Below are 27,384 nucleotides of genomic sequence, written 5' to 3'. Positions count from 1 at the left end.
TGCTCACAGAAGCACAGACCAGCTAAGAGGTGTATCGACCACCTCCGCCTTCGCTCAGACATCATCGAGCTTGCAGGAATCTTCGCCCGATTAGTCCACCACATCCTCCCTTTCAAACCTCTCGCAACTATACCTCTTGTTCTCGACATACCCTGTACAAAGCGCACTGTTGAACTCGTTGCCTGCCTCATAGAACTTGTATGTTTTCTTGTTGTCAACCTTGTCCTCCTTTTTTTCGTTGTAGGCCTCGCACATGCACAATACACTCGCATTGGATAAATTCCGGCCTTTGCAGACCAACGTCCGCGTCGTAAACCGCATGAGCATGTCCAAATGACAACTGTCATGATGAAGGCCTTATAAATGTACAGTACGGACGCCGGCGCCACAGCGCAAAACCTGCAGCTTCTTGCGTAGAACCGGATCAAGAGGACGGAAATACAAAAGGTAACGAGCTCACATCCTGCTGGAGTGGGGCAGGCAGCCAGGACCCGAACGTGGCCATGACGAAAAGCGCGAACCGACTCAGGGGAGGCCTCTCCTGCTCTCGCGAGAACCTCTGCGACGCCGACCCGGGATCCCTCCTTCGCACTCTTCACAACCAGACAGCAATGTGAGTCTGCTCAACTTGCTTCCCTGCGGCTCGCAATGCCGCAACGCAGAGCTACAAGCGGCGTCTGCCCCGCACGACGAGTTGACGAGGATGGGACGGTTGCTGACGTTTCACCTGTCGTTGTGCTCCTCCCTTCTCTCCGCTCTGTTCACCTGGCCTCGCTTGCTTGTCACATCCCGCCTACCTATCTTTCGTTACCTCTGTGATCATGTCTGCTATGTTCCGCCGTGGTCTCTCGACTGCCCAAAGCATGAGCGTGCGTACTTTCCATCTTGTTCCATCGCAGTCTTCTCGGGTTTGGCTAACTTCGCGGGAGCCTTATCTGTGTGATGCTTGTAGAACGTTTACTTCGACATCACCAAGAACGGCGCCCCTATGGGCCGCATCGTCTTCAAGCTCTGTACGTCATGGCAGCACCAAGCCTGCATTTTTTCCTTGGGAATCGAGGGGACTGACCTGTCGGCGCATACACTCACCTATCAGACGACGACGTTGTCCCCAAGACTGCTCGCAACTTCCGTGAGCTCTGCACTGGCCAAAACGGCTTCGGATACGCCGGATCGGGATTCCACCGTGTCATCCCTGAGTGTACGTTCCGGCCTATTTCTTCGCTCGAGGACCTAGCAGAAACGTCGAGCTGACCCGCACTTTGATCAGTCATGCTCCAGGGAGGTGACTTCACCAGGCACAACGGAACCGGTGGAAAGGTCCGCCCTCAATCTTTTGCGTTTTCGAAAAGTCGCGTAGCTAACCGCTCTATTTCTCCGGAGTAACAGTCCATCTACGGCGAGAAGTTCGCTGACGAGAAGTAAGCCTGATCGTATTCTCTCTCCGCGACGTGCAGTGACTGACATCCTGTTACGCTTGCACAGCTTCAAGCTCCGCCACACCAAGCCCGGACTTCTCTCGATGGCCAACGCTGGACCCAACACCAACGGTTCGTCTCGACGTTCGCCGACCTTCGAGTTTTCTTTGATCTGACCTGGCAGTATTGCGATATAATCAGGCTCGCAGTTCTTCATCACCACCATCGTCACCTCGTGGCTCGATGGCAAGCACGTCGTCTTCGGAGAGGGTGCGTTCATGTCTTGACTTTTGCCTTCGTTGCTTGCATTGCTGACGTATTCTGTCCATCCAGTCACCGAGGGTCTTGACATCGTGAAGAAGATCGAGGCTGAGGGATCGAGCACCGGACGCACCAAGTCGAAGATCGAGATTGCCGCTTCCGGCACTCTCTAAATCGCTCAATCCACCTAACCTGGGTCGATTGATCGACCACTGATCGAGCAGAGGTGAAAGGGGAGGACGGCTGCAGGGAAGGAAAGATCTCCCTCCAAAGTCTACTTTACTCCATCTCTTGCATATGAAGTGACGAATTGAAAACAAAGATAGTATCCCCACATCTGATTGCGGTTCCTTTGCGCGAGGCCCATCCTGAGAGACGCAACCGCAGAACGATGACGCGGTTCTCCCAACGTGACTTTGTTGTACTTATCTAGATATGGAGAAAGGCTACACCCAACCTAGCCCAGTGCCTACCACACGCTCGAGACCGTCGCTGATCGGCACGTTTGTGCTCACGGTGCTCTTCGTGCTCGCGGTGTTCGCTCAACTGTCGATCGTCACCATCTCGCTCAAATCCTCTTCCGCGGACGCTCCAGCTCGCCTTCCATCTGACTTGCATCCTTCGACGGCTGAGCTCGACCGCAAGATCGATTGGTCATGGCTCTCGCACGAGAGACAGTGCCCTCACCTCGCGGAGATTTCTGTCGATGAATTCACCGCGAGGCGAGACCGACTCGCTCAGTTGTTGTCGAAAGAGGTTACAAACGGCTGGGGAGCATACGTGACTGAGCCCAGGTCAGTCTTTTCCTGATCGCAACAACAATCCTGCTACAGGACACTGAGCGGTATGCTATACTCGGGCCCCACCTCGCCTACGCAGCGCCAACACGCTCTATTTCCTCAACTTGACCCAAAGCGACTGGTACCTTTCAGAAAGACCTTGGCTAGCCGTCATCACTCCGCTTTCGAGCGAGAACAGTCGAGGTCCGCAACACCGCCTCTCGATCTTGACGCCTGCTTTCGAAAAATCGCGCTCGGAACGACTACCGTTCGCGATCGACAAGCAGCAAGACATCTCGTGGGTCACTTGGGAAGAGTCGGAGAACCCGTACGAAGTGCTCGTCCAGCATCTCGCAGGATTGAGAGGTCAAGGAGAATGGTCGATTCAAATCGAAGAGAACGTGCGGCAGTTTGTTGCGACGGGAATCGCACAAGCTGCTCAAGACCTCAAAACGCAAGCTCGAGTTGGCTTGGTCGAACTCGAGGTGCGCGAATTGCGTATGAGGAAAACCGAGGCCGAACTCCATATCCAGCGATGTGTTGCCAAGGTACGGCTACGAGGTTTCAGAGTGACAAATCTACGTCCTGACCATTATGATGAGTGACAGATTACGCTCGAGGCTTTACGAGCCGTACGGAAGCACCTGCGAATTGGCATGACCGAGAAAGAAGGAGAAGCTGTGAGCTTGGCCTTTTCCACGTTCCTCGTTATCCTCGACTATTGTCACTAACCTCGTTGTCGAGCATAGCTTATCGTAAACGCTCTCAACGCGGGAGGCTTGACCAACATTGGCGCGATCGTACTCTTCGGAGAGAACGCTGCGTTGCCTCATGCTGCTGCAGGCAGTCGTCGGCTCAAACGACACGAATTCGCGTTGTTTGATGTTGATGGCTCATTGTTTGGATACATGGCAAGTCTCAAAGATCATGCTCCCTTAAGCGAATTGTGTGCTGATCACACTGGCGGCTTCAGAGTGACTTTACTCGCACGATGCTGCCTGATGCGGAGGATGGGAAAACCTGTCAATGGCCAAGCGTCCAAGCCCGCAAGATCTACACGACTGTACAGAGAGCCCAACGAGCAGCACTTGACAAGCTCGAAACTCGAGGCGAGGGAGATGTCGTACGGGCTAGCGAGGTCGATCAAGCCGCGAGGCAAGTGATTCGCGAACAAGGATGGGACCAGTATTTCACGCACAGACTCGGACACGGTGAGCACTCCGATTCTTCAGCATATCGCGTCCCCATCTGTCGCCGCAGGAGCTGACAATTGGTGGAACCTGATTCGCTTAAAGGCATCGGGATCGAGGTGCATGAGCATCCGTTCCTCAACTCTGGCAACACGAAGCAGCAGCTGCAACCGGGCGAGACGTTCTCGAACGAGCCTGGGATTTACATCGAAGGGTCGATCGGGGTGCGCCTCGAAGACATGGTGCTCAAAACCGAGAATGGATGGGAGTTGATCAGCGGAAGCGACCTCGCGAGATCGCCCTGTGATCCCTAGACCTTTTGACAGCTCTCGTCCCTTGAGGGTGCAACAAGATAGATTCGAATGTGGTTACAACAGGGATAGTTATGCAGCGTGAACTGAGGGAGCAGGTGCCGCCGCTTGTGCCTCGGCGACGAGCTTCTTGATCTCTTGCTCGCTCAAGATGGCCTCGTCTGCGACGACACCATCGTCGACAAAGAGCTGTCGCGTGAGGTCCACCTTGCCAAAGTACCGGCTTCGACCCAAGAGCTTCTCGTTACGCGGCAACCGTTCTTCGCGACTGTCGGGTACGATGCCGACGAGTTTCCGTTCCTTGCCGTTGACCTTGTCGGTGTAGAAATTGACGTAGCCCGGTACGAGCGCGAACAAGGTGTGGTCTCGACCTCGAGAGACATGCTGTCCGGCGTGCCAGGTCGTGCCGCGCTGTCTCACAATGATGTTGCCCGCAGCCACTTCTTGACCTGTTCAGGCAAGTGTCAGAATCCAAGCAGGTGAAAGGAGGGGAGAGAGAGAGAGCAAGACTGACCTCCGTATCGCTTCACTCCGAGCCGCTTGCCGATCGAGTTCCTGCCGTTCTTGGAAGATCCTCCACCTCGCTTCGTGGCAGTACGCACTTGCACCAAACCTGCGAGTCCAATTCGCCAACCGAGAGGTTCAAAGTCAGTCCTCGAGAGATGAAACACCTCGACGCGCGATCAAAAACGGACCTGGTAGCGGTGCATCGAGCAGGTTCGACTTGAGACACGAAGTCGAGGGCAGACACGGTAGCGTCGGGCGAGTCAAAAGTTGCCTCAGCATGATCGTGATGTCGATGAGAGTAGAGTCTGGATTCAGAAAGTCACAAGTCGATCTCAAGTCGACCCGCTGCGACTTGGCCCATCATCTCCTCCGCACCTCTATTACGAGCTTTACAAACGCGATCGAAAGATCTTTAGCTCACCGCCTTGAACCTATCCGAGACTTGCTTCTATAGCCGTTCATTCGATACCACTTGAGACCAACTCGGATCTGGCACCATGGCCAACACCACTCGGGCCGGCGCACTCTCAATCCATGGCACGAACCCGCAGGTGAGCACTGTTGATAAACGCTCAGCTGTCGACGCGACTGACGACACTTTCGACAACAGTACCTCGTGCCGACAGTGATCCGACAGCGAGTGTATGACACGCTCTATTGGAGTGAGTCAATGCCCAAACTAGCGGTCAACTAGCTCCCTGTATCTACGATGCTGACGACCAAGCTCTTCGAACAGAGGAGCACTGTTTCGCGTTGGACGCTGCGAGCATTATCGACAAGGCCGTCGAACTCAACACGGTTGGCGGCACCTATGCCAACACACGCCCAACCGAATTCATGTGCCTCGTGCTGAAACTTCTGCAGCTTCAACCCGAGCGCGAGATCGTGCTCGAATACCTCAGAGCCGAGGAATTCAAGTACGTATTCTTCTCCCTTGATCCCACCCTGCTTCCCCGCTCTTCGACTGCGTCCTTACTCTCTACACTCTCTTCTCAGATATCTGAGAGCACTCGCTGCGTTTTATGTGCGACTGACCTTCGACAGTCTCAACGTGTATGAGGTGCTCGAACCTTTGCGTGACGATTACCGAAAACTACGGTTTCGAGGCATGGGTGCGTGCCGAGTTACGGTTCAAGCGACGCTTGCGACGACTGACGCAACCGACGGTATTTTGTGTGCAGATGGAGCGTATCGGCTCACGACGATCGACCAGTTTGCTGACGAGCTTTTGTCGGACGAGATGGTGTGCGAGATCCAACTGCCTCGGTTAACCCAGCGCAAGGTACTCGAGGAGACAGAAGGGCTCGCACCACGACGGAGCAAGCTCGCGAAAGCGATGGGAGTCCAAACGGTCGAGCGAGACGGAGGCCAGAGCGACGAGAGCGACGACGAAGACGACGAGCGTGGTCGGTACCGCAGTCGGAGTCCGAGCGAAAGCGGCAGCGACACGCGGAGCCGAAGTGCGAGCTACGACAGCGTCAAGGACCGTGCGAGTCGGAGTGGTAGTCGGTCGGACCGATACATCAGCAGGAGTCCAAGTCCCGCCGGCAGCGATGCGCCACGATACATGTCGAGGAGTCCATCGGCGAGCCCTGAACCTGAACAGATCGAGGTTGAGAGGGTTGAAGGGGACGTCTAGGAGCTGTGTCAAACCCTTGTTCATTCACGCGGTGCACGCACAGACGGCTGCAGTGACAATGTTACTAAACAAGCCAAGCAGTTGTCCACCGAGCCCAAGGCTCCGATCTGCCAAAAGCTCCGTGGCCTAAGGGACAACGGTGGGAATCTGGGTCCGATGCCCAGCAAGAGAAGAGTTGCAGCACACGCAGCACGCTACGACTCATAGACAGGATGCCATACGATAAATGTTGAGTCGGAATTGTACTAGCTTGCGGCGGGAAGACCCAGATCAGAATGTGCTTGGGCTTGGGTCGAATTCAAGATCGCTCTCACGGTACAAAAGTCCAGCCGAGTTTACGGGATCCGGGCGCGCGTGCAGTGACGCGGCGCGTCACGTTCCCATCCTCTCCTCGACCTCCTCGCTGCTTCATGTGACAATGTCTATTCCAGCGGCTCCTTCTGGTTCCCGCCAGGACCCGGCCTCGTCTTCGTCCGACTTCATCCTGCTTACGACGGATTCAACCCCGCTTCTCGGCTCGTCCACTATCCCGCTCGCTCGACCTCGATTCCGCTTCATTCAGCAGCTTGTAGCCGCGGCCGACTTCGTGACCGTGCTCGGCTACGGCGCGACTGTGCCCTTGAAGCAGTTGCCGTTCTCGGCAGTGTCACTCAACTTGGCAAGGCCGGTCGTCGTCCTGTGCGCAGTGACATCTGTACGAGTACGAGAATACGCACCTGTGCTACTGGGACAACTTGTCGTACGTTTGTTTTCCCGACGCATCGGGACTGCGCCTCTGTGCAGGAAAAGGTCCCACTCACGCGGCGCATGCGCTTGCAGGTGTCGACGCTCGTGCTCCTGTATCGACTCAATGAGCTCGTTCAAAAATACTCGACCTCAACAACTACAGCAACCACCGCCACAACGTGGATGGATGACGTTCCTCCGATTGTCCGACACTTGTTGAACCCGACCACGGTGTGGTACTCGACTTCGTTCCTGTTTTCGCTGCTGCACTACATCCTCTACGTCGTCTTTGTCGGGGTTCGGAGTACGAGGAACCCGTTTGTAGGCAATGCACGGGCACGGGCAGCGAGCTCGACCGATGGAACAACTCGCAGAGGCAGCAGTCGGCGGAGGCGTTCGAGGCGAAGCACCTGGGGCGAGCAGACCTGGCAAGGTCGACAGGAACTCGTCTGCTCGAATCGCGATTCTTCATCTGGTCGAGCTCGAGAGGGGGAAAATGCGAACAATGACTTGCGAGAGGAGGAAGACCCGGCGGAAGCAGCAGCATATCACGCTCGCGCCCGCGACAGCACCCGTGCCGAGTTGCAAGATGAAGGCGAAGACGATGAAGACGTCAATTCAGACGAGATGACCGAATCCGAGTCAACCTCGTCCTCGTCGGAAGAGGATGAGGATGACCTGATCGATATTCCGAAACCTGGCCACTCGCATCAAAGCCTGCGGAATCGCGCGAGCAGAGCGAGCTTGCTCAGTCTGCCACTTCCGTCCGACACGAACGTGAGGTCGGACGCACTCAAGGCAAGCCGGGGATATGGAAGTATGCGGTCGCTGTGTGAGTCCTGGCTCAATTGACGCCGGAATTGCGCCACGAGCGCTGACGCTTCACCGTATGCAAAGCCGGGATCTGATCTGTAGCTGTCTCTCAACCGCCTTTGTTGCTTGTACCACTCGAAACTTCCGTTGCAAAACTCATTCATTCGATCTGATCTCCCTTGGTACCAGATCGTAGATTGATATTGATGCGCGATCCTCGCTCAAGGTACTCTCCATACAACTGCCACTCGCGCTGCTCGTCGAATGCGAGGCTGTCGGTTCCGTCCGACTCTGATGGTCGCGCCCTGAGATAGTCTGGGAGCGTGTCTTCGAGGACTCGCGGTAGTCCTGCGAAAACATATAATCTGCGATCAGCTGATCCGAAGGGGGAAGCAAGGAACGATTGCAAGGCCGAAAACTCACCATGATATGCGCGCCTTCCTTCTCGGCCCGACATGATCAAGCCGTCTCCCGAGCGCAACAGAATCGCGAGCGGAGGGATGTCCTTTGTGAGTCCTCCTACGAGAAATATAGACGATGCTCCGAGACTGTCGGAGCGAGCGAGATGTTAAACTCGAGCGAACGACCTTAAAGACGGACGGGGAAGACTGACCTGAGCGAGACCAGAGGAAGAACCGCATCTACCTCAGAATGATCGGTGTGTCCCGTCAGAGTGTCTTTTGTTTGATACTGTGAACCTAGCGATGTGAGTTTACCGTTGCAGCGCAAGAGCGGACAGCGCCGAAACTGACAAAGTTGACGATGCCCGCATCTGGCTCGTAGTCTGTACTCCAGCTTGCCCAGTCACTCCGCGTCGTCCGCCCTTCAGCCTCGCATTCGTCATCTGATTCTTCGAATACGTGGTGCCAGGGAACAGCTCGGGCGATCGAGCTGCAGCAGCTCAACATCAACGGAGGGATCGGAACGAAGGGTCGATCAAACTCGTAGAGCTTTGTGGTCCACTAGCTCGTGCGATGAATGCGATCAGACCTCATGATCTATCTTTTCTTCATCGAAGGTAGTGATGGATGCTTACGTTGTAATGATAGCCAACGTTCGACCATCTCAATTTTGGAACGAGATCCTCCATGGTGACTTTGCTCGAGTCTGAATCAATAAGGTCGTCCGATTCCGCTCGTACAGGTGTACCATGTGTATTCGATCTTGCCGTGTTCTCCGAGTTCTGATCAGATGCAGGCATAGGGGATTTGATGCGCTCCACCACCTCGTGAAGTCTTCCCGAATGGAAAACGTTCCACAAGCCTTCTGGAGGAAGTGCATAGTGTGGATCGAGCGAGGTCACGTTCGGCTGTTTGGCATTCTGTAGCGATTCGACCACGAGGAGTCGCTGGGTTTCTGGAGGTACGATTGACGGAAAGAAGACGAGGCCTGGTTCGTGATTCGGTTAGCTCCTCGACGACGAACAGGATACTGTGTGAGCCACACCTGGAACTCTCGGGATCACTATGGCATAGTCTCTGCCAGTCTCTTTCGCTTTGCCCTTCCACCTCGACTGACCGATCGTCTCGCTCAACCCTTGCAGCGACACTCGATAGCAGACATCTCGATCGCCAGTCTCATTCATCCACGTGCCTTTGAGTTTGCCATCGACTTCGGAGTCCTCCCATGCGATGTTGCGGCTGTCAAAGACGAGGTCGAGGCGCGGAGGGCAGTTGCGGTCCTTGAACTGTCGCTCGGCCGATCTGAACGCGTTGAACGTGGATGGCGGAGTGCTGGTCCCTTTCTCGCGCTTGCGCCGGATCTTCATGACTACTAGACGGAGGCTCAAAATTGAAACGCTTGTCCCAAATTGATGAGACGGTGTCCGGCTCTCTTTCTCGGACGGATCTCAAATCTCGACGCATTGATTTCGCCACGCCAATATAGCACAAATTTAGACAATTAAAAAGCTATGTAACACAGTATACGCAAAAGACGTCTATCACTTCTTATGCAGACTCCGCGAGCGCCTTTTCAATGTCCTTCTCGATCGAAGCAGGGGTGGTCGTACTAGAATCTCCTTGATTACATCAGTGCAAGCTCACGATCAGTAGAAAGTGCAAGGGGACTCACGGAGCATATCGGTGCAAGACGTTGCCCTTTCGGTCGATGAGGAACTTGGTAAAATTCCAGTTGATGCGTTCGCCGAGGAGACCCTTAGCCTTGGGTTTGAGATACTTGAAGACTCTGTTTGAGGAGCAGCGAGAGGTGGGTCAGCGAGCCTGCAATGTGGGCGAGAGACTGGGCATAGTTCTCGACAAACTCGTTCGCTTGTGCGCCGTTGACGTCCGACTTCTTCATGAGCGGGTAAGTGACTCCAAAGTTGAGCTTGCAGAAGCTTTCGGTACCTTCGTCGTCCTCCTTGTTCTGGTTGCCGAACTGGTTGCACGGGAATCCGAGAACTACCAAGCCCTTGTCCTTGTACTTTTGGTGCAGTTCCTCGAGACCGGCGTACTGGCCAGTGAAACCACAGCTGGTGGCACCGTTGTGCACGAGAACGACCTTGCCCTCGTGTTGCTTCAGGTCGAGGAACTCTCCGTTCTTCTTCTCCGCCTTGAGGTCCCAGAAAGATGCGACGCTAGCCATGGTCTGCGCAATATGACGAAACCCGATGTCGTCAGCGCTGGATCTCGACGGTAGCCTTGCTTGCTATGTGCGCTGTCAAGAGGACGCTGGAGTCGAGTCGAACGCTACGTTGGAGACGAGCCAGAGGCTGCGCTGACAGTCCTCCAGTTGTCCTTCGCCTTGAAGCCGAGGTGACACTGTGTATCCCTCTCTCACTTCTTCTTCGCCCCTCCTTGGAGTTCGCACGCATGTTTGCCCACTAGCGTGTGGTGAAAGTTGGATGATGACGCAAAATTTGACAGCTGCGAAACAGACGGGGAAGACCTGCGGACTGACTCGGTGTAGGACGTTGAGTACTGGAGGTTGTGAAGACGTAGAACGAGTCGTGAGCAGACGAAGGAGACCGACACGAGATTGAATCATGCGACAAGTCGGCAAACGCCCGAATCCGAGATTCCGGGATGACTAATTACCGTTCGGACTGATTGCGCTCACTTTTTCGGACACGGTTGATCCGTCCGCAACAGGTGAATGATCCTGGGAATACGGCAGCAAAAAGACCAAAGTTGAGCGTCTTCTGTCTGGCAATCAACCACCACGATGGACTCGCGGCACCGAGCGTCAGTTTCCTCGCGTATTATGCGACGCAAGATTCGGGCGAGGGCCCAGTCTTCGTTCAAAGTGACTATGCGCCGCAAAAGCACCGAAGCGAGCCTCGAAAATATCGCTGCCAATGGATCGAAAAGATGATCGCCGACGCTCTTCGTGGCAAGGCGGACGACGAATCTAAGGATTTGATCACAGAGATGGCAAAGCAGGCATTCTTCGTAGATACTCATTTGAAAGCTGATTCTATAGACTCCCGTGCATTTCGCGCCCTTGTAGTCCCTTGGTCCGATTCTTGCTGGTCCGTTTCTTTTGCTCGTCTCTACTCGGCGTAGCATGTTTCCCTTAGATCGATAGGAGATGTCTTGACGTCGGCCTCCGATCTAACGGAAGAAGGTTTCGGGAGGAGTCAAAGCTCCGAGCGCCCGTCGCTGGTACTGCGTGATCATCGTGAGACCGACTTGGTAACTCGCATTGGTCCTGTGATTACAAGTCATTACGGTCAGCTATGGGCCGCACCTGAAAAAAGAATAAAGAAGCGCGACTAACCAGCCGAAACCTTCGCGCGGGATGAGCGCGAAATCGGTACCCTAGCAGAGAGAGGCGAAAGGACGCCAGATTAGCCTACAGACTCGCTTATCACATATACTACGAAGGAGATGGGACTTGCCTGGTTACCGTATTCTGCATCAATGTTGGATGTGCCCTCGACCGCATTGAATTTTTCGGGCACACATCCTCCCGCTTCGACAAATCCGACCGTGAGCCTATGGGCGCAGTCAAGTCAGATCAATGATCATCTAAAGCGTTATGCAGATGCAGATGAGCAGAATCGCACATGTGCAGCCATCGGTAAGCAAGACGTTGTGCTTCGTTCTGATAGCCGTACTTCTGCAGAGCGACCCCTAGAGTAGCAGCAAGACGTGTCAGTATATTGTATCAGGGTACGTGTACGATCAAAGCAGGACTTACAGGCCATGATTTGGCTAAGAGGAATCGCCAGCGAAGGAATCGTTAGTGCGAGGTAAAAGGTCAAAAAGGCGGATATGCGTGGCGTACTGAGGAGGCCATGCTGCAGGGTAGCTGCGAGTAGAAGTAATATTGTCAGCTTGGGCAACAATCCAGGGGTATTTGGACTCGAACTTACTCCCATTGACGGTTAGGACGTTGCAGCGAGATGCGACCGCGCGATGCCTCCGTGCCCGAGACGAGGCCACCTGCAACCTCGAACTTGTGAAGCGAGGCTTTCCTGTAGTCATGTGGGCGTCAGCAGCAAGAACGAATCGCATGTGCGAAGGAGATGCTAGCGCACATGACCTTTTCGGCTTGCGCTTCGCTCGCCATGCCACACCACATCGGCCAGAAGGTCGTAACAGAGTCGTAAAGGCTTTGCTTCTGCTTCTTGCAGTCGTAGTCTGTGTAAATTCCGCGGCCTTCGTGCCACAGGTAATGATCGGCGAGCTCCTTCCTGCGAGCAGCGCGTGCGAACCATTCTGCCGAGGTTTGCTTCGAGGATGTCGACGAGCGTGGTTGGGAAAGGTCCGGTAGCGAAGTGTCGGTAGGCTTGTACGGCAACTCGGTACCGAAGGGGAACGCAGTGAGCGGGAACTCCTCGACGAGCTCTAGCGCATCATCGAAGTGCTCGTGAATCGCCGTGCCAATGTCGATCTCGTACTTGTACAGGAGCGAGCACAGGTCGATAGTGCCCAAGTTCGCGCAGCGCTTTTCGAATCGGTAAGTTGTGTCGTGACCTGATTCACGCACACCTCGGTCGTGCAGGAAGTAGTCTTCGAGTGCAGGATTCTCGATTTCGCCCGCATCGTATCGCTCGATGAACTCGTTGACACTGATTCCTAGCTCCTCGGCATAAGGTGCGAGGACCGACGTGAAGTGCGACGCTTCCGTCTCCGGCGGAATGCCTTTGCCGTCGGGCCGGTATCGCGAGAGGCCCGTGACTTCGTCGAGCCGGCGCGCTTCTTGCCAGACAATGTGGTATTCTTGGATAGCACCTTGGATCGCACGCTTGAGCCATGCCTTGTTCTCCTCGGGCGTTGTTGGATCGAGCTGAGCGAAGACGCCTAGGGCGAGATCTGTCAAGAACGGAGGTTGAGAGCGCATGAGATAGTAGGAGCGGTTGCCGTTCAGAATCTTCTTGTAGTGCTTGATCTCGAACAGGAAGTGCTCGACGATGCCTTTTGCCAGGTCAACGTAGCCGTCCGCAAGGAGTCCGAGCGAGATGAAGTAGCTGTCCCACTGCGCGATTGGCAAAGCTGGTCATCGATTGCTTGCGCAAGGAATAGCTCCCGTGTAGAGAAACGTACGTTGTAAAGCTCGTTGAACCTAGCGCCAGGAACGACGAACGGGATACCTTGATAGTCGGGATCGCCATCCGCCGTTGTGCCGATCTCTTTCATCGCTAGAGCGAGGATACCAGGCTTCTCATTCTGCTCGCGAACCCATTCAGGCGTGAAGTCTGCCGGAACCGTGTTCACGATCAAACCGAGGTGCGGTTTCTCGGCGGCGATGCGCTCGTAGTACTTGCGCATGCCGGGTTCGCGCTCTGGGACATAGATTCGAGGCGCGACATTCTTGCTCCGGTTCTGGAGCAGGACAGACCAATGGAATCAGGTGGGCCCTGCATGACAAAGATCGACCACAAGAAAGGCCCTCACCTTGGGATCAGCACAGATCTTTTCGAGGCCGTCGCCGTCGATCCTTCTTGTCAGGTTGCTCCAGAACGAATTGCGGATCATCCTCGTGAGTCGGTTGACAGGGTTCTCCGACAGGCGGGCTTCGTCGAGGACGATCTGAGCTTGGCCGTGGTCACGTGCGAGAGCGAGCTCTTGCAGCAGGTTGGACAGCATGTAGGTACCTCGAATCTGCACAAGATGGGACAAAATCAGCAAGGCTGCAAAGAACGGAAGAAGAGGCGTGCGGAATTACTTCGAACGAGTTGTAGCCGTTGCTGCCAACGGTTCCGAGCGAGAACACTTTCGGTCCTTTGTCGGCGGCATGGATCTAGGTCATAGAAACACTCGGGTCAGCTTGCGCGGTTCGAAGAATCGGATTTGCGAGGCTGACCTGGAATTTGCCTTCGGTGTCTTCTTGCTCGAGCACGAGCTTCATGGTTTCCTCCACGTCGACCAAGAACTTGCGAGATCGCACCGACTGCTCGTCTGCATGACGAGGTGTAAAGATGTCAGCTCTCGTCGAAGTTGCAAAAACAAGGCGACGGTGGAGCACGAACCGGCAGACATGCGTCGAGATCGCGAATTGAGACTTTGCTCTGGGTTTTGATTCTGGAACAGGTTGCGCTGGCGCAAGATAGTTTGCGAGCCTTCAGACTATGCGTCGAGACGATGGGCTGGATCAGCTTGCGGCAAACACTCGAGTGGAAGAGCCGGATGCTCGACTTGCCATGCTCATCGTTCTCGTCGCGGGGCGTTTCTGAGGCTTGCTGTACAAGACGCTCGCGTCTTCCATCGAGCCATAGCGCGCATCTCCTTCCGTATCGCTCTCGGAGGCGCTCAGGACGGCTGATCCGGTCGCAGCGGACCCTGAGGGCGACGGTTCATTGATCGGCACCGCTTTCGAAGCCGTGTGCAGGCTTGAAGGAAGCTCGACCCGAATTGGCCGGTACTCTTGACTGCGTGGCGAGGTCATGAAAGTGTTGCAGATAAATCTAGGACGGGAAAGAGGGCGAGGGGCCGGAGCGAGATCAGACAGATGGGGATTCAGAAATAGAGAACTTCAGTTTCAAATCGCTCGTATCGATTAGACGCGTGAGGCGCGAGGTCCTGTTGAGTCGGGTGAGGCCGCTGCGAAAGATTCCCTCCTGGCTGCTCGCTCCCACAGTAGCGCCAGCTGCTGATCACCTTGATTGTCGTCATCGTGCGCTATCTCGTCTCTTGAAGGCTTCCCCGCGCCGGGACCCATACCGAGCTGCTTCGCGTGCAGCCGTTCGCGCGACCAGGAGAGAAGTCAGACTGACTGCGTGTGTACGTGATGAGCGAGAGCGCAGGAGTGGGTGGAGAGCGCAAAGAAACAAGTGTCCGACGTGGGGCCAAACTAGGTCAAACGTCTGGAGAAAAAATTCCTGGGCTACAACGTAACGTCCTTCTTTGTGATATGATGCGTAATTTCGATTAACATTGCTTAGTGAACGACTGCTATGGACTGTTGTCTTCGTAGGATAGAAGGTCGGGGAATTTTGCTACAAATAATGGGCGAGAGGTCACTTCGAGCCTTCGAAATGATTGCCTCTAGTGCATTGCCCTTCATCGTCGAGACTCTTCGCGAGGGAGGAGGATGTCCCGCAGAGCGTCGACTTTGGCCGCGATCGGCTGTCCCTCGAATGCTTGCTGGATCACTTCTCCAACATTCTCGACGTACACAATCTCGATTCCTTCCTTGACCGATGCCGGCACCTAAACGCACATCCAGAGACAGTTAGTAGCAGAACGAGTTTCACTAAGGGACAAGGATCAAAGAAACGCACGTTGTGCTCGATGTCGGGCTTGCATCCGATGGGAGCAAGGATCTTCTTGATTCCTGCCCGGTGCGCGGCGAGAATCTTCTCCTTGAGTCCTCCTACCGGCAGAACTTGTCCAGCGAGGGTCATCTCGCCGGTCATGGCTAGATTTCCGCACCCAAGGAATTAGTACATGTCGCGGGGCACAGTAGACATGTTGGGAAATACGCTAACCAAGTTCAGACGAAATGCCTTGTCGGGAGAACAGCGAGACAAATGCGGTCAGGATGGCGATACCCGCCGAAGGACCTTCTTTTCCGATAGATCCCTCCCTGTGCAACGGCGCGAGTGAGGTCAAATTCTGATTAAATACTGTGAGAGTGGAGAGCAGACTAACGGCATGTGCAGGTGGATTGCCCTCTTCTCGAGCAAGTCCTTGTCGGCGTCATCCGTCAAGCCGAGGCTGAATGCATTCGAGCGTAAGAACGCCAGCGCGATCTGAGCCGACTCCTTGATGACCTCGCCGAGTTTACCCGTCAACTGGATACCGCTACCGGGCATCGTCTATATTCGTAGGCAGAGCGAGATCAGCTGATTATCTACTCGTATCGAGAGCAAATCAAATAGTTTTGAGCGTACCGTCACTTCGATGGGCATCACCGCTCCAGAACCGTTGCCGAGATAACCGAGACCCGTACTGACACCAACCGGACTCCGCTTAGTGTATAGCCTATCCTTCTGATACAGCGGCGGGCCGACATAGTCGAGCAAGTTGTCGGCTGTGATCTTGACCGTCACGTCGCTCGGAATCTCGAGGGGTTTCCGCACGTTAGTGGTGGTCTTGCGTTCTTCAGTCGTTGTCGAGTCGGCTGCGGCAGATTCAGCAGCGGTAGGCGGAACCACCGAGGCAGGGTCGCGGTCGCCGTCTTGTTTCTCGACCGAAAATTCGGCACTGGCGGCTGATGCCTCTGAAGCGGGAGGAACAACCTCGGCGACCGATTCTGCAACGGCTTCCTCGGGAAGATCCTGGACGATTCTGAGAGCCGCCTTGCGGAACACCTGTGGGCGCGAAAGTAGGGATTAGCGGGTAAGCGGTAGGGATCGAGCATTCAACACTCGTTACCTTTTCAATCTGTTGTTTGAGCCTTCGGACTCCTGACTCGCGGCAGTAGTATCGGATCAGGGCGGCAACGGCATTGTCCGTGAGCTCGACGTCAGCCGTCTTGAGACCGGCGCCCTCCTTGGCCTGCGGTGCGAGGTATCGGCTTGCGATCGCAGCCTTCTCCTCTGTGATGTAGCCACTGACTTCCATCACTTCCATTCGGTCAAGCAATGGAGCCGGGATCGTGTCGAGGCTGTTGGCAGTACAGACGAACAAGACTCGAGACAAATCGACGGGAACGTCGAGATAGTGGTCGAGGAACTGAGAGTTCTGTTCGGGATCGAGCATCTCGAGAAGAGCCGATGACGGGTCGCCATTGTGACCGCGACCGATCTTGTCGACCTCGTCAATCAGCACGAGCGGGTTCTCCGTCTGCACCTTCTTCAGCGCCTGGATGATCTTTCCAGGCATCGCACCGACATAGCTAGAACATGGCGGGAGCGCACAGGTCAGCGAGAAGAGCCAAATAGAAATCTACGAGCCGCTGGCAGGGACTTACGTTCGTCGGTGACCCTTGATCTCGGCCACATCCGACAAGCCTCCAACCGAGAATCGGAAGAATTGTCGGTCGAGCGCGCGCGCGATCGATTTACCGATGGAGGTTTTTCCTGCAATCCGGCGCTCAGCGATGAACATCAGCAGACGGAAACTTGGAGGTCATCAGAGAATTGATATGCTCACCGACACCAGGAGGTCCAACGAAACAGAGAATTTTGCCTTCGACCGTACCGCGAAGCTTGCCAACTGCAAGGAATTCGAGGATACGGTCCTTGACGTCCTTGAGACCGTAGTGATCGTCATCGAGAACGGTCGTCGCGTGCTTGAGATCAAAGTTCTCTTGGGTGTGGCGGCCCCACGGAATCGAAGTAATCCAGTCGAGGTAGTTGCGGGTCACGTTGAACTCGCTGGCGGCGGGTTCGAGCCCTTGCAGTTTGTTGAGCTCCTCGTCGAACACCTTCTTCACGGCCTCGGGCATGAGCAGGGACTTTGCCTTCTCCGAGAATTTCTCGACGAGCTTGTCCTTGCCGTCCGACTCGAGTCCCAATTCTTTCTTGATGCCCTTGAGCTGCTCCATGAGGTAGTACTCGCGCTGACGCTTGGCGATCTTGGACTCGACGTCCTTCGAAATTTTGGCTTGAAGTTGCGCATTCATGAGCTCCTTCTTGAGTACGAGGAGAGCCTTCTGAAGTCGATCTTCGAGCACCATCGACTCGAGCACCTCCTGCAATTCGTTCACCTCGCCCGCCGAGACAGCCGCAGCGAAGTCTGCCAGCTTCTCTGGCTCCTCGAAGACGTTGCCAGCCGATTGCGACATGGAGAAGTTGGCGATCTGATCGCGGAAGAGAGGGTTCAACTGTGCGATCTCCTTGAACACGGAAATGATTTCTCCTGCAACAGCTCGAGCGACCTGCGACTTCTTGTCATATGGTTCCATCTCGACGTTTGAGACGTTGACAATCGAGACGCCGTAATCATGCAGGTAGGCAGTCTGGAATGGCGACGAGGATTCCGCATCGCCCTCCGACGGCTGTGCAGCTGCGTCGTCAGCTCTTTCGACCGTTTCGACAACGACTTGAGCCGCAGCATCTTTCGCATCGACAAAGGTGGGGTCTTCGGTTCGCTCGGCGGTGGTGTCCCGGTCGATTTCGGCAGGCGATGGCTCGGGCTGGCCTTCGACCTTGGCGGCTTCGCCACCGATTGAGCTTTCTTCCGCTGATTTCGTAACATTGGCATCTTCGGAGGCCGAGGAGACCGTCGAAGTTTCTGTGCGAGACTTGGGAATTGGAATGGGGAGGAGTTCATCAATCCTGATGCGTCGGTGTGGGTAGAGGACGGCGGTAAGTCCAGGCTCGGACGGCTTTGCATTTGGGTCGTTCGGGTCGGCGGGAGATGCGGTAGCAGGGAAGGTCGAAGTAATTTGAGCGAAAACTCCGACAGGGTGAACCGAGTTCATGTCCGTAATGCTGTCATGCGGTCTTTATTGAGTTAGTCTATCACATAGATCCAGCAGCGAGCGCGACTTACACATCACTATCTGCGTCCTCATCCTTGAGCAAGAATGCACCGATGTACGGCTGGCCGCGCTTCATCGACTCCTTGATCGCTTTGATGACTTCCTTGTCGTTGATTACGACGGCCTTGTAGAAACCCGGGAATAAGGGACGACGCGTGATGGGCAGCGCGAGGACTTGCGGGTAGTTGTCGGGCACCGAGCGACGCGAGATCGAGGTGCCATTGGACGATCCGGATCCACCATCTGAGGAGGGTGGCGTCGAGTCTCCTCCCGACGAAGAGCCAGAAGAAGAGAACGCAGAGCTAGACGAGGCGCCAGACGAAGAGTTCTTGGAGGTCTCGGCCGATCTCTCGCTCGTGGGCAGTTCCCGCCGTCGATTCGGCAATTTACCCTCGCTTTCGCCCTCGCCCTCGCCTTCACCTTCGCCTTCTTCGCGTTCGTGCTCATCGCGATCGAGGCGAGTCCTGCGAGGTTGGAACAGTGGCGAAGAAGGCCGCAGGAATGCAGCGTCGAGACGTGCAGTGGACGACACAGATCGGTGTGAGACAGAGTCCAACGTCCATTTGGAAGTCGATGCGATGGGGAGCGAGGAATTTACGGTAGGTCGTCGAGTGGAGGAGCTTCGGAGAGATGAGGTCGAAGCCAACCGAGATGCGGCTGGCGCTCGCGAGCCAGCGATGGCTTGGCGGCGGAGAGAAGTGGGCAACATTGAGCGCGTCCGAATGAGATGGCTGCACACGATGTCGGGGTATGCGATGGCGGAATGCGATCGGGTCGCGCGAGTAGAGCACCGGTTTCGGCTGACGGGTTGTGGGTGTCGAAGGCGGCACTGAAGCTTCGCGGCACTGAATGCAAGTACCACAGGCCCAGAGGAGCTTGGAAGGGTGGCGAAGTTGGTGTTGGAACGCAATCGCTGTCGATTACGAAAGACGCTCGCCGCCGCCGCTGATCGTCGAGCGCTGTTCGGCAATCACCTTTTGCTTTCCCTCACCTACCCTCTTACGCGCCGGCTTCTTAGTATTGCGCTCGGTCTGCCTTGCGCCCTGATTTGCGAGTGTGCTCAGACCAGTTGACCCGCCACGCATGGTTTCGATGTCGACAAGCATGCGCCGCGTCATGATCCGGCCGCGCGGGCGCATACCACCGCTGTTCCGCTCGCTCAAGTGCTACCCCTTGTTGCTTGCTCCTCGTTCTCAGGTCAAGCACTTGAGATGAACCTGCGTCCATTGTTCAACGGCGATTTCAGCTGATTCGGGCTTGCGCTCCTTTGGCGAGCAATTTCCCCGAGCTTTCGCACCCTCAGCTCGCTCATGCGGTGGCAGCTCTGGTGTCACTAGTACTCGCTCTTTTTGATATCAAATGCTGCTGGCTCGATGTCGCAATCGATGCTCGCTTTCGACGGCACTGAACGTATCTTGCTCCGCCACATCCACTGGCTCGCTCCTTGGGTCGTCATCTTCTCTTGATCTCTGCTGCAAGCGACATATGTCCTGTAACGAGATTGTACTTGGCAAGCAAAGGGACCCTGTTCATAGCACTGAGTCGCCCTCAGTGCGCTTTCTCCCGAAGCTTCACGGAGTTAACGCGGACAAAGCTACCAACTGATTTCGTATTTCGCTGGATACTCGTGGGCGAAGGAGCACACTGTTGCATACAGAAGTGAGCGCTTCAACGTCCCGTATAGTAGCAAAGAATACGTCCAAACAGGCAAAATCAGGCGTCAAAGCGATCGAGAGCCTGGCCCTTCAAGCCTTGATTCCGCGCATTTGCTCTGAGCTGCGAGTCGACACCACTCGCCGCGTCAAGGTTCGGTTCAGCGCGCCTTGCCTCCGCGCTATGGGTGCCCTCTGCTGTCGCCCAGAGGTACGTCCCGTCTCTCGAAGCGTGCATGCGGCGCCCGTCGCAGTCTGAGCCGGGCACTCGCCCCCCGCCTTTTGTAACATTTGTCCTGCACCTCTAACGCTACTGACTCGTCGATCGTCACCTTGATCCGCCCTGATACATAGGAGATCGACTTTGAAGGGCCTGTCGACCTGTGGCATTTCTATCTGTTGAGGTCGGTGGGCAAAGGAGCGTTCGGAAAGGTACTGTTCCCTCTCTCTGGCCGTCGGGAGCCTCGAGCTGCACAGGAAAGGGATTCATGGTGACGATAAGACCCTTCTGAACGGGCTTGCTGGCTGTCGCTACCATCACTGTGTTGCTGATCTGTAGCATGCTCGATAACTGACTCCTCCCCACCTCGTTCCGCACGGCTCCCGACAATTCCGCCTCGGTTCCTTTCGTGCCTGCAGGTCCGGGTGGTGCAGCACAAACAGACCAAAACACTGTACGCACTCAAGTACATCAATAAATCTCGGATATCGAAACAGCATGCTGTCAACAACGTGCGTCCTGTCGATCGGCACTCGTGCTCTGATTATACCTTGGTCTCTTCCGGCCGACACTTCTTGTCTCTTGACAGATCATCCAAGAAAGGAGACTGCTCGAAGAGGTCGACTCGCCGTTCGTGTGCAACATGCGATTCGCGTTTCAAGACGATGAGAACCTGTTCATGGTCCTCGACCTCATGCTCGGCGGAGACCTGAGGTTCCACCTCGACCGACTAGGTTCGATGAAGGAGGAAGTCGTCAAGTTCTACGTTGCAGAGATGGCATTAGCCCTCGGCGACCTGCACAAGCGCGGAATCGTGCATAGGTGAACTCGGTCTCGAGCTTTCGTGCTCCAGCAATCGGTGCTGATGCGCGAACTATCTTCATTCTTTGGCGCAGGGATATCAAACCGGACAACATACTGCTCGATGAGCGCGGCCATGCTCATTTGACCGACTTCAACATCGCCGTCCATTTCACTGAACGGAGAGCTCTCACTTCGGTCGCGGGGTCGATGGCGTACATGGGCAAGCCGTTACTTCCCGAACTCGTCACACCTTCGGTAGCTTCCAAGTGCTGACGACTCGTTTGCAACAGCTCCCGAGGTGTTGAGCAAGCGAGGGTACTTTGCGACTGTGGACTGGTGGTCGCTAGGAGTGGTCGCGTACGAGCTGCTGTTCGGCAAACGACCGTATCGAGGCAAGACCAACTCGACCTTGACCGACGCCATCTTGCACGACTCGATCAGGTTCCCGGACAATGTCGAGCAGGTTGTGAGCGAAGCGGGACTGGACTGCATCATCCACGTTAGTTCGGCGTCTGCTCCTCAAGACCCCAATCCTTCGTCATGATGGCTGATCCTCCTGCTTTCGAGGGTAGCTGCTACAACGGGATCCGAGAAAACGTCTTGGGTGCGCAGGAACGCGCGGCCTTGAGGAGTTCAAGCGGCATCCGTGGTTCGATGGGTACGACTGGGATGTGATCGAGCGGAAAGAGGCAATTCCGCCGTTCGAGCCCGATGTGCGTCTCTCCTCTCTTTCGACTTGCTTGACACTGAACGACGAGCGCTGAACAAGAATGACCACACAAAAACACGATATAGAGCAAAAAAGCCAATTTTGACGCGACGCACGAATTGGAGGAGCTCCTGCTAGAAGACAATCCGCTCAAGGCCCGGAAGCGGAATCCAAATCTCGATGTTTCACAGTTATCCGCCGATTATCGAGCGATGGAACAACAGCGAGTCGCTTTTTCTCTCTCTCTCTCGCTTAAGCTTTTGCCTGTCTGACCATGAGCGTTGCGCCCTCAGCTTCTTGCCTTACGACTATTTGAGACAGCCACGAAGAACGTGGTTCGTCGATGAGTCGGGAACTCCGGCCGCCGCCGCGGCGCAGGGTAGTTCGTCAGCGGTTGTCTCTCGCTCACCTTCCGCGTCATCCTCACCAATGGCCGGTCGCGCCTCGCTACCGCTGCCTCCGACAGGCAATCCTAGTCGAGACATGCTTGCGATTCCACCAATAGGGGTACGCGAAGGTGCCGTGCGAATCGACCAACAGCCTCTTGCCGACTCGACCACTCGAGGCTCGTGCGGGAGCCTGTCCGAGGCTGCAACGGCGCCAAACCATGACGGGCAAACGGTCAGTGGCATAAACGCTTCTGGGCAAGCCGGAGGCGTAGAGATGATTCAGGTGTCCGGCGGCGCGAACGGGTTCAATTCGAATCGGAACTTGATGCCAGCAACCTCGGGATCGGCAATCGCGTCCCCGCCGCCACCGCCATCGCTGCCAGCGTCATCGGGATTGCCTCCAACAGATCCGCGCTTAGCTGGAATGGCCTGCTGAGTTGTGCGAGAGAATTATAAGTGAGCATTTCTCCGTTTTGATCTCGTGATGGGCTTGGTTTCTAACTTTTCCCCAAATGCGATAGTGTTCCCGATCTTGCATGGATAACTATATGTCCAGCCCCAAAGTTTCTTCACGTCTTCCTCATTCGCGCTCGCTCGTTGTTGCCTTCAAAGTCGTTGTTCATCCACCTGTTTCCTACTCGATCTATCGCTCCTTGTATACCCCCTTGAAGCAATGCCCTTGTCCTGTTCTCTTCATTCCCGTCCATCTCAACATGGTTGACTTTGGTTCTCCCCTCGATGGTATATTCCCCCCGTGCTCTCGTGTGTAGGTTGTACTCTCAACGCTGTTTTCGCTCTTCTTCTGCGCTGCCGAGAGGAGAGAGAGCGACAGAATGGACCGTCTTTGATACATGTTTCGTCCAAGGGAACCCTACAGATCCTTCATCCTCATCGCCAACGAAACGGCTTTTCCAACGGCCACCTTGAACCTCCTTCTGTGCCTCTCGCTGTTCAACCTGACGCGCTTGTTGCTCGGGCTCTCGAACCGATCCTGCCTCTTGAGTTCCCTCCGAACGTTGTTTTCGTTCAAGACGCGGTTCAAGTTGCGGTACGCTCTCGCGACGTTGCCTTGCAACACGGCGAACGATCTCGCCGAAGTGGTCGTCACGGCAGGAGAGTACTGAACTGGAGCCGAGTACTTCCATACCTCTTCCGGGGTCGTCGGCTTCAACTGGTGGTTCATCGACCCGAACGAGGTACGGTACGAAGAAGACGACATGATTGAGCGAGGTTGACGTGCAGCGGGTCCATTCCGATTCGCTCCTGCTTCTCGCTGTTGTTGCTGCTGTTGCTGCTGCGCCTGGATATCCTTGACCACACTGTCGAGGGCATCCCGCGACGAGCCGGAAGAGGATGCGACCGAGAACGAAGTCGTGAATGGACGAGCACTGGGTGGTCGAGCCACGACGCCTCGTAGGGATGCTCGGAGACTGGTGGTGATCGTGTTCATGAGGGAGGGTCGGGGCCTGTCAAGCGAGATGAAGCAATGAAACTCTTTGATCAGTAGGCAAGTCGAACGCGCACATAGATCCTGCGATCGCCAAGTAGAGAAGTGCAAATAAACTCACGGCTGCTACCCTGTACCGATTGCAAGGAAAAGAGCTGAATGTCAATGTGGAGAGCGAGCGAGCAAGTCGCGGGTCACGAGTTGACCGTCTCTGGTTCAGCTCACCCTTCTCACGCTTGAACAGAAACGATGCAGGTCGACGATTCCGTGCGACAGGTACGTGTTCGTTATATCTGGACATCGTAAAGCCCAGTCATTGACCCATGGTACACGCTCAGGCGGTGATTCAACTGCAATCGCAACAAGTTGAAGCCCATCGTCAACTGTCGATCGTTCGGTCCCAACTGGCTCAACGAGAACGGGACCAGAAGCTCAACACCCTCACTCTGAGAGAGATCGAACAGCTCCCGCGCGATTCGACCCGAGTAGGATGTTACCGCGCAGTCGGACGCATGTAGGCCCATCCTCCCTGCCCCTGCCTTCTGCATGTCGGGCCATCTCGTTGACACCTTTGAGAATCCCAGGTTCGTGCAGGAATCAAGGAACAACATTGAAAACACTCTGAAAGCAAAAACGAAAGACTCGCAAGAAGACGTCGCGGTTCTCACAAAGAAAGCCAAAGTGAGACTCATCCCGCAACGAAAGGAGCACCGAATCGATCTGACCTGGATTCTCGTTTGCAGTACCTCGAAACCGAAGTCGCCACTGCTCAAACGTAGGTTTCTCTTGCTCGATTTCTGAGCGAGATTCGCAGCGCCTGACGTACTCTCGCTCGCAGATCCTTGCGCGACATCTTGCAACAAGCTGCCGCGAATCGCTAGGGCATTCCATATCCACTCTCGTTTTGTTCCTCTTTCGTGTTTCTCTACTTCAGATACCCCCCAAATTATGTTCCTACCGTACCCAAATCTGCATTGTTCATTCTTCCCAGTTCGGGGGCAGGACCGAGAGAGACACATTGACAGAAATGTGTATTGCAACAGCTGAACAAAGTTCAAACGAAGAAAGACAGAACTTGAACAGCTCGATTCCGACAGAAACGTACTCCTGACTTGTACCAGGCTCGCGACCCTGCTGCGATCCTCCTTCCTCTCGCCTTCTCCATCTTCTCTACTTGTCCTCGTCGAGTTGCTGCTTTGCCGATTTCGCTCGAGTCCTGACTCCAGATTTCACTTGTTCGACCTTGTCCTTGCCCGCTTCAGCGATGGGTGCGACTTGCTCCTGCACTTTTTCGGCCGCGTCGCTCGTCACTTGCGAAACCGTCTTTGCGGCAACTGCAGTCTTTTCCTTGACGGTCTCGACCGACTTCTTGACAGCAGGCGAAGAAGAAGAAGGCAGCAGGAGCGAGATCACTGTCGTCCACAAAAATGTCCGAATTAGGTCACTTGCCCCTTATACCGGAATTAAGAGGGCAGGATAACGTACAGACACCGAGCATGCCCACCAGGGTAGCAAACACGATTCCGACGACACCTCCGACGACAGGTTCTTCCGTGAATGCTCGCTTGGGATCGACAGTCGCCTTCTCGAGGAATTCGAGACCTCGGGTCTTGACGAATGCGACCGGGTCTTGTTTGAAGTCGACCACGGTGGACTTCTTCTCCGGCGTCGATGCCGCAGGTTCGGGCTTGTCAGCTTCCTCGAGCGAGAGTTCGAGCGGAGCTTTGACAGCGTAGGTTTCCGAAACAAAAGTTGCGAGATCGGCTTCCGAGGTACCGACGAAAATCTGGCACAGACACACGAGATCAGCTAAGACATTCGCCATCTCCACGTCACAATACAAGGTTGCGCTCACGTTGTCAAACAGAATGTCGTCGGTCATCGACCACAGCTCGAATCCGATACCGGCAATCTTGTTAAAGTTGGCAGGCTCGTTGTCCTCATAGTAGCCAGGGTTCCTACATTCAGTCGAGCATTCACATCAGCAAATGTCTCGTGAAGTGAATACTGAGGCATGTGTCTAGGCTCACGAGATCTTGCGAGGAGCCCAGGGTCCCTTGTAGTCGGGGTTATCGATCAGCGGTGCGAACCATTTGCCCTTGTAGGCCGCTACGGAGAAAGCAGAGTATCAGATGCTGCATCGTCAAATGAAAACTGACATATTCCGGAGACACTCACGGTTGGCAATCTCGGGACGTTTCCAAGGTCCACATCCAGCAGCGGTTTGGCATCGAGGATTTGGGACTTGAGGTGCGATCCATTCTCCGTCATCCTCGTCGCTCCATTCTTCCGGTTTCTGGTTGATTTGCCAACTGTCAGTTCATTGTTCAGTATAACAGCTTGTTCTTCGACACTCACTTCAGCTTCAGGATCAGGCACCGTTGCGGGCTCGTCAACGAGCCAGTCTTCAGGTTGAGTTGCGTCAGGATCCTCAATCGAGGACGGTGCGTCCTCGTCCCAGTCGGCAGGCTTGACTGCGTCCGGGTCCGAGATCTTGGGGTTCTCAACCCAGTCGCTCGGCTTGACATCTTCGGGATCATCGATCTCTTTCGAGGGGTTGACCGATGGGGTGAAATCTTCAAGGAGGGAGCCCTTCTTGACCGACTCGTCGTTGATCTTGATCTCGTACGATTGGTCTTCAGGGCGGACAATCAAGGTGTACAGGGCCGTCGTTTTGGAAAGTTTAGGAGCGGGGGGGTTCTTGAGGTGTTTCTCCTCGATCTCGCCCGTGAGCGGGTTGCGGTGGCGGAAGATGAAGTGCACCTTCTGGGTCGAACCGCAGCGATCCGGGCCGAACATGATCGTGTACGGAGTCTGGTCCGAGAATTCTTCCGCTTGGATTCCCTATACATCATTCGTAGGTAAGTATCGCTATTCGCACAAAAGCCGAAAGGCAAGGCAAGGGACTTGCCGAATCGGATTCAGACAGGAGTTTGACATAGGCTCCTCCGCAGTCCAAGCCCTTCTGAAGCTTGACCTCGTACGAGACGATCAGAGGTTTGCCCTTGGGATCAAGCGCAAAGTCGAAGGGAGCGGAGATAGCGTGGTGAGCCGCCTTGGACTTGAGGACGAGCCCTTTGTCACCATCAATGCCGGGGTAGACGGAAGGTTCCTCGACGGCCCACTTGCCCACGTAGCTGAACACCTGTGTGGCGGCATAGTGCAGGTCAGTACGAGGCGGTAGCTTGTTGCCACGTCGGATGGAAGGTGGAGGAATCTTTGGGACGCGACTTGCCTCGCCCTGCTTCTCCTCCTTGGTCGCCTTGGACGGACTCCAGCGTTCTTGCCATCCTTCAGTGAACTGTTCGACGAAGATACCTTCGACTGCAGTCGGCTGGAAACGATGCAGGTTGTGATGAGAAAACGTGTCGGAAGATGAGGGGGTCAATCTCGAAATGACTGACCGTGAAGCTGGGGACGCCTTCGGCCGTAACGACCGTACAGAGCGCCGCAAAGGCAGTCAGAGGCAGAAGCGCGTATTTCATGTCGGGATGTAGTGGAGAAAGAGAACCTGAGCCGCGGTAATTTCATGCGTTTAACACCTCGACGTATTCGGCTTGAGGCACCTTGCAACACCGCTTTACCTCCCGCACCCCGGCTCGATGACTTCAACGCAAGCTTTGTGCGCGCTCGACACCTTCGCTCTGCGGCTTCTGTCACCTGCGACAACGACCCTTCCACCGCGCGGAGAGTCCAGCAGT

The 27,384-nt window shown here is 55.2% G+C and overlaps 13 protein-coding genes across 13 annotated transcripts; 6 read left to right on the top strand and 7 right to left on the bottom strand.

Moving 5' to 3' along the window:
• Window positions 1-863: 863 nt before the first annotated feature.
• Window positions 864-1,852, top strand: JCM15063_001763 (peptidylprolyl isomerase; the record flags this gene model as incomplete). The annotated part of the gene is made up of 8 exons (XM_076678897.1): window positions 864-869; window positions 953-1,013; window positions 1,097-1,201; window positions 1,271-1,320; window positions 1,390-1,421; window positions 1,486-1,550; window positions 1,620-1,688; window positions 1,752-1,852. The coding sequence occupies 8 exons, from the start codon at window positions 864-866 to the stop codon at window positions 1,850-1,852; spliced, it is 489 nt and encodes a 162-aa protein (XP_076533894.1).
• Window positions 1,853-2,114: 262 nt separating this feature from the next.
• Window positions 2,115-3,962, top strand: JCM15063_001762 (M24 family metallopeptidase; the record flags this gene model as incomplete). Its single annotated transcript, XM_076678896.1, has 6 exons — window positions 2,115-2,473; window positions 2,559-3,006; window positions 3,067-3,138; window positions 3,208-3,342; window positions 3,432-3,669; window positions 3,754-3,962. 6 exons carry the CDS (start codon window positions 2,115-2,117, stop codon window positions 3,960-3,962), a joined length of 1,461 nt encoding a protein of 486 aa, XP_076533893.1.
• A 69-nt stretch (window positions 3,963-4,031) lies between these two features.
• On the bottom strand, window positions 4,032-4,745 carry MRP7 (mitochondrial 54S ribosomal protein bL27m MRP7; the record flags this gene model as incomplete). The annotated part of the gene is made up of 3 exons (XM_076678895.1): window positions 4,032-4,408; window positions 4,474-4,572; window positions 4,655-4,745. The coding sequence occupies 3 exons, from the start codon at window positions 4,743-4,745 to the stop codon at window positions 4,032-4,034; spliced, it is 567 nt and encodes a 188-aa protein (XP_076533892.1).
• Window positions 4,746-4,963: 218 nt separating this feature from the next.
• Window positions 4,964-6,105, top strand: JCM15063_001760 (PRP38 family protein; the record flags this gene model as incomplete). The annotated part of the gene is made up of 5 exons (XM_076678894.1): window positions 4,964-5,017; window positions 5,077-5,128; window positions 5,203-5,383; window positions 5,463-5,578; window positions 5,648-6,105. 5 exons carry the CDS (start codon window positions 4,964-4,966, stop codon window positions 6,103-6,105), a joined length of 861 nt encoding a protein of 286 aa, XP_076533891.1.
• A 418-nt stretch (window positions 6,106-6,523) lies between these two features.
• Window positions 6,524-7,739, top strand: JCM15063_001759 (uncharacterized protein; the record flags this gene model as incomplete). Its single annotated transcript, XM_076678893.1, has 3 exons — window positions 6,524-6,844; window positions 6,925-7,648; window positions 7,729-7,739. The coding sequence occupies 3 exons, from the start codon at window positions 6,524-6,526 to the stop codon at window positions 7,737-7,739; spliced, it is 1,056 nt and encodes a 351-aa protein (XP_076533890.1).
• Window positions 7,740-7,804: 65 nt separating this feature from the next.
• On the bottom strand, window positions 7,805-9,412 carry JCM15063_001758 (uncharacterized protein; the record flags this gene model as incomplete). Its single annotated transcript, XM_076678892.1, has 6 exons — window positions 7,805-7,992; window positions 8,068-8,192; window positions 8,258-8,334; window positions 8,397-8,606; window positions 8,681-9,033; window positions 9,091-9,412. 6 exons carry the CDS (start codon window positions 9,410-9,412, stop codon window positions 7,805-7,807), a joined length of 1,275 nt encoding a protein of 424 aa, XP_076533889.1.
• A 181-nt stretch (window positions 9,413-9,593) lies between these two features.
• Window positions 9,594-10,230, bottom strand: GPX2 (glutathione peroxidase GPX2; the record flags this gene model as incomplete). The annotated part of the gene is made up of 3 exons (XM_076678891.1): window positions 9,594-9,654; window positions 9,718-9,831; window positions 9,908-10,230. The coding sequence occupies 3 exons, from the start codon at window positions 10,228-10,230 to the stop codon at window positions 9,594-9,596; spliced, it is 498 nt and encodes a 165-aa protein (XP_076533888.1).
• A 968-nt stretch (window positions 10,231-11,198) lies between these two features.
• Window positions 11,199-14,478, bottom strand: NTH1 (alpha,alpha-trehalase NTH1; the record flags this gene model as incomplete). The annotated part of the gene is made up of 14 exons (XM_076678890.1): window positions 11,199-11,295; window positions 11,365-11,405; window positions 11,486-11,582; window positions 11,654-11,720; window positions 11,788-11,801; window positions 11,875-11,898; window positions 11,963-12,064; window positions 12,128-13,068; window positions 13,137-13,415; window positions 13,488-13,694; window positions 13,759-13,833; window positions 13,897-13,991; window positions 14,063-14,159; window positions 14,233-14,478. 14 exons carry the CDS (start codon window positions 14,476-14,478, stop codon window positions 11,199-11,201), a joined length of 2,382 nt encoding a protein of 793 aa, XP_076533887.1.
• Window positions 14,479-15,092: 614 nt separating this feature from the next.
• PIM1 (ATP-dependent Lon protease PIM1) lies at window positions 15,093-19,171 on the bottom strand (the record flags this gene model as incomplete). The annotated part of the gene is made up of 9 exons (XM_076678889.1): window positions 15,093-15,242; window positions 15,314-15,450; window positions 15,521-15,618; window positions 15,684-15,850; window positions 15,926-16,345; window positions 16,410-16,872; window positions 16,948-17,056; window positions 17,130-18,412; window positions 18,474-19,171. The coding sequence occupies 9 exons, from the start codon at window positions 19,169-19,171 to the stop codon at window positions 15,093-15,095; spliced, it is 3,525 nt and encodes a 1,174-aa protein (XP_076533886.1).
• A 1,127-nt stretch (window positions 19,172-20,298) lies between these two features.
• Window positions 20,299-22,672, top strand: JCM15063_001754 (serine/threonine-protein kinase; the record flags this gene model as incomplete). Its single annotated transcript, XM_076678888.1, has 9 exons — window positions 20,299-20,325; window positions 20,469-20,546; window positions 20,754-20,846; window positions 20,924-21,156; window positions 21,231-21,358; window positions 21,429-21,637; window positions 21,711-21,851; window positions 21,934-22,070; window positions 22,141-22,672. 9 exons carry the CDS (start codon window positions 20,299-20,301, stop codon window positions 22,670-22,672), a joined length of 1,578 nt encoding a protein of 525 aa, XP_076533885.1.
• Window positions 22,673-23,107: 435 nt separating this feature from the next.
• MRP21 (mitochondrial 37S ribosomal protein bS21m MRP21) lies at window positions 23,108-23,686 on the bottom strand (the record flags this gene model as incomplete). The annotated part of the gene is made up of 1 exon (XM_076678887.1): window positions 23,108-23,686. The coding sequence occupies one exon, from the start codon at window positions 23,684-23,686 to the stop codon at window positions 23,108-23,110; it is 579 nt and encodes a 192-aa protein (XP_076533884.1).
• Window positions 23,687-23,932: 246 nt separating this feature from the next.
• On the top strand, window positions 23,933-24,564 carry PFD1 (prefolding complex chaperone subunit; the record flags this gene model as incomplete). Its single annotated transcript, XM_076678886.1, has 5 exons — window positions 23,933-23,959; window positions 24,022-24,197; window positions 24,268-24,364; window positions 24,427-24,458; window positions 24,522-24,564. 5 exons carry the CDS (start codon window positions 23,933-23,935, stop codon window positions 24,562-24,564), a joined length of 375 nt encoding a protein of 124 aa, XP_076533883.1.
• A 289-nt stretch (window positions 24,565-24,853) lies between these two features.
• Window positions 24,854-27,168, bottom strand: CNE1 (calnexin; the record flags this gene model as incomplete). Its single annotated transcript, XM_076678885.1, has 8 exons — window positions 24,854-25,095; window positions 25,169-25,469; window positions 25,539-25,641; window positions 25,714-25,792; window positions 25,862-25,979; window positions 26,042-26,527; window positions 26,595-27,017; window positions 27,088-27,168. 8 exons carry the CDS (start codon window positions 27,166-27,168, stop codon window positions 24,854-24,856), a joined length of 1,833 nt encoding a protein of 610 aa, XP_076533882.1.
• Between the last annotated feature and the right edge of the window lie 216 nt (window positions 27,169-27,384).

The sequence above is a fragment of the Sporobolomyces koalae genome, assembly GCF_050403365.1.
Source record: "Sporobolomyces koalae JCM15063 DNA, S_koalae_JCM15063T_v1_ctg18, whole genome shotgun sequence".
Classification (NCBI taxonomy): Eukaryota; Fungi; Basidiomycota; class Microbotryomycetes; order Sporidiobolales; family Sporidiobolaceae; genus Sporobolomyces; species Sporobolomyces koalae.
Note: the sequence above shows the minus strand (reverse complement) of the source record. Positions and strands in the feature narration are given on the sequence as shown.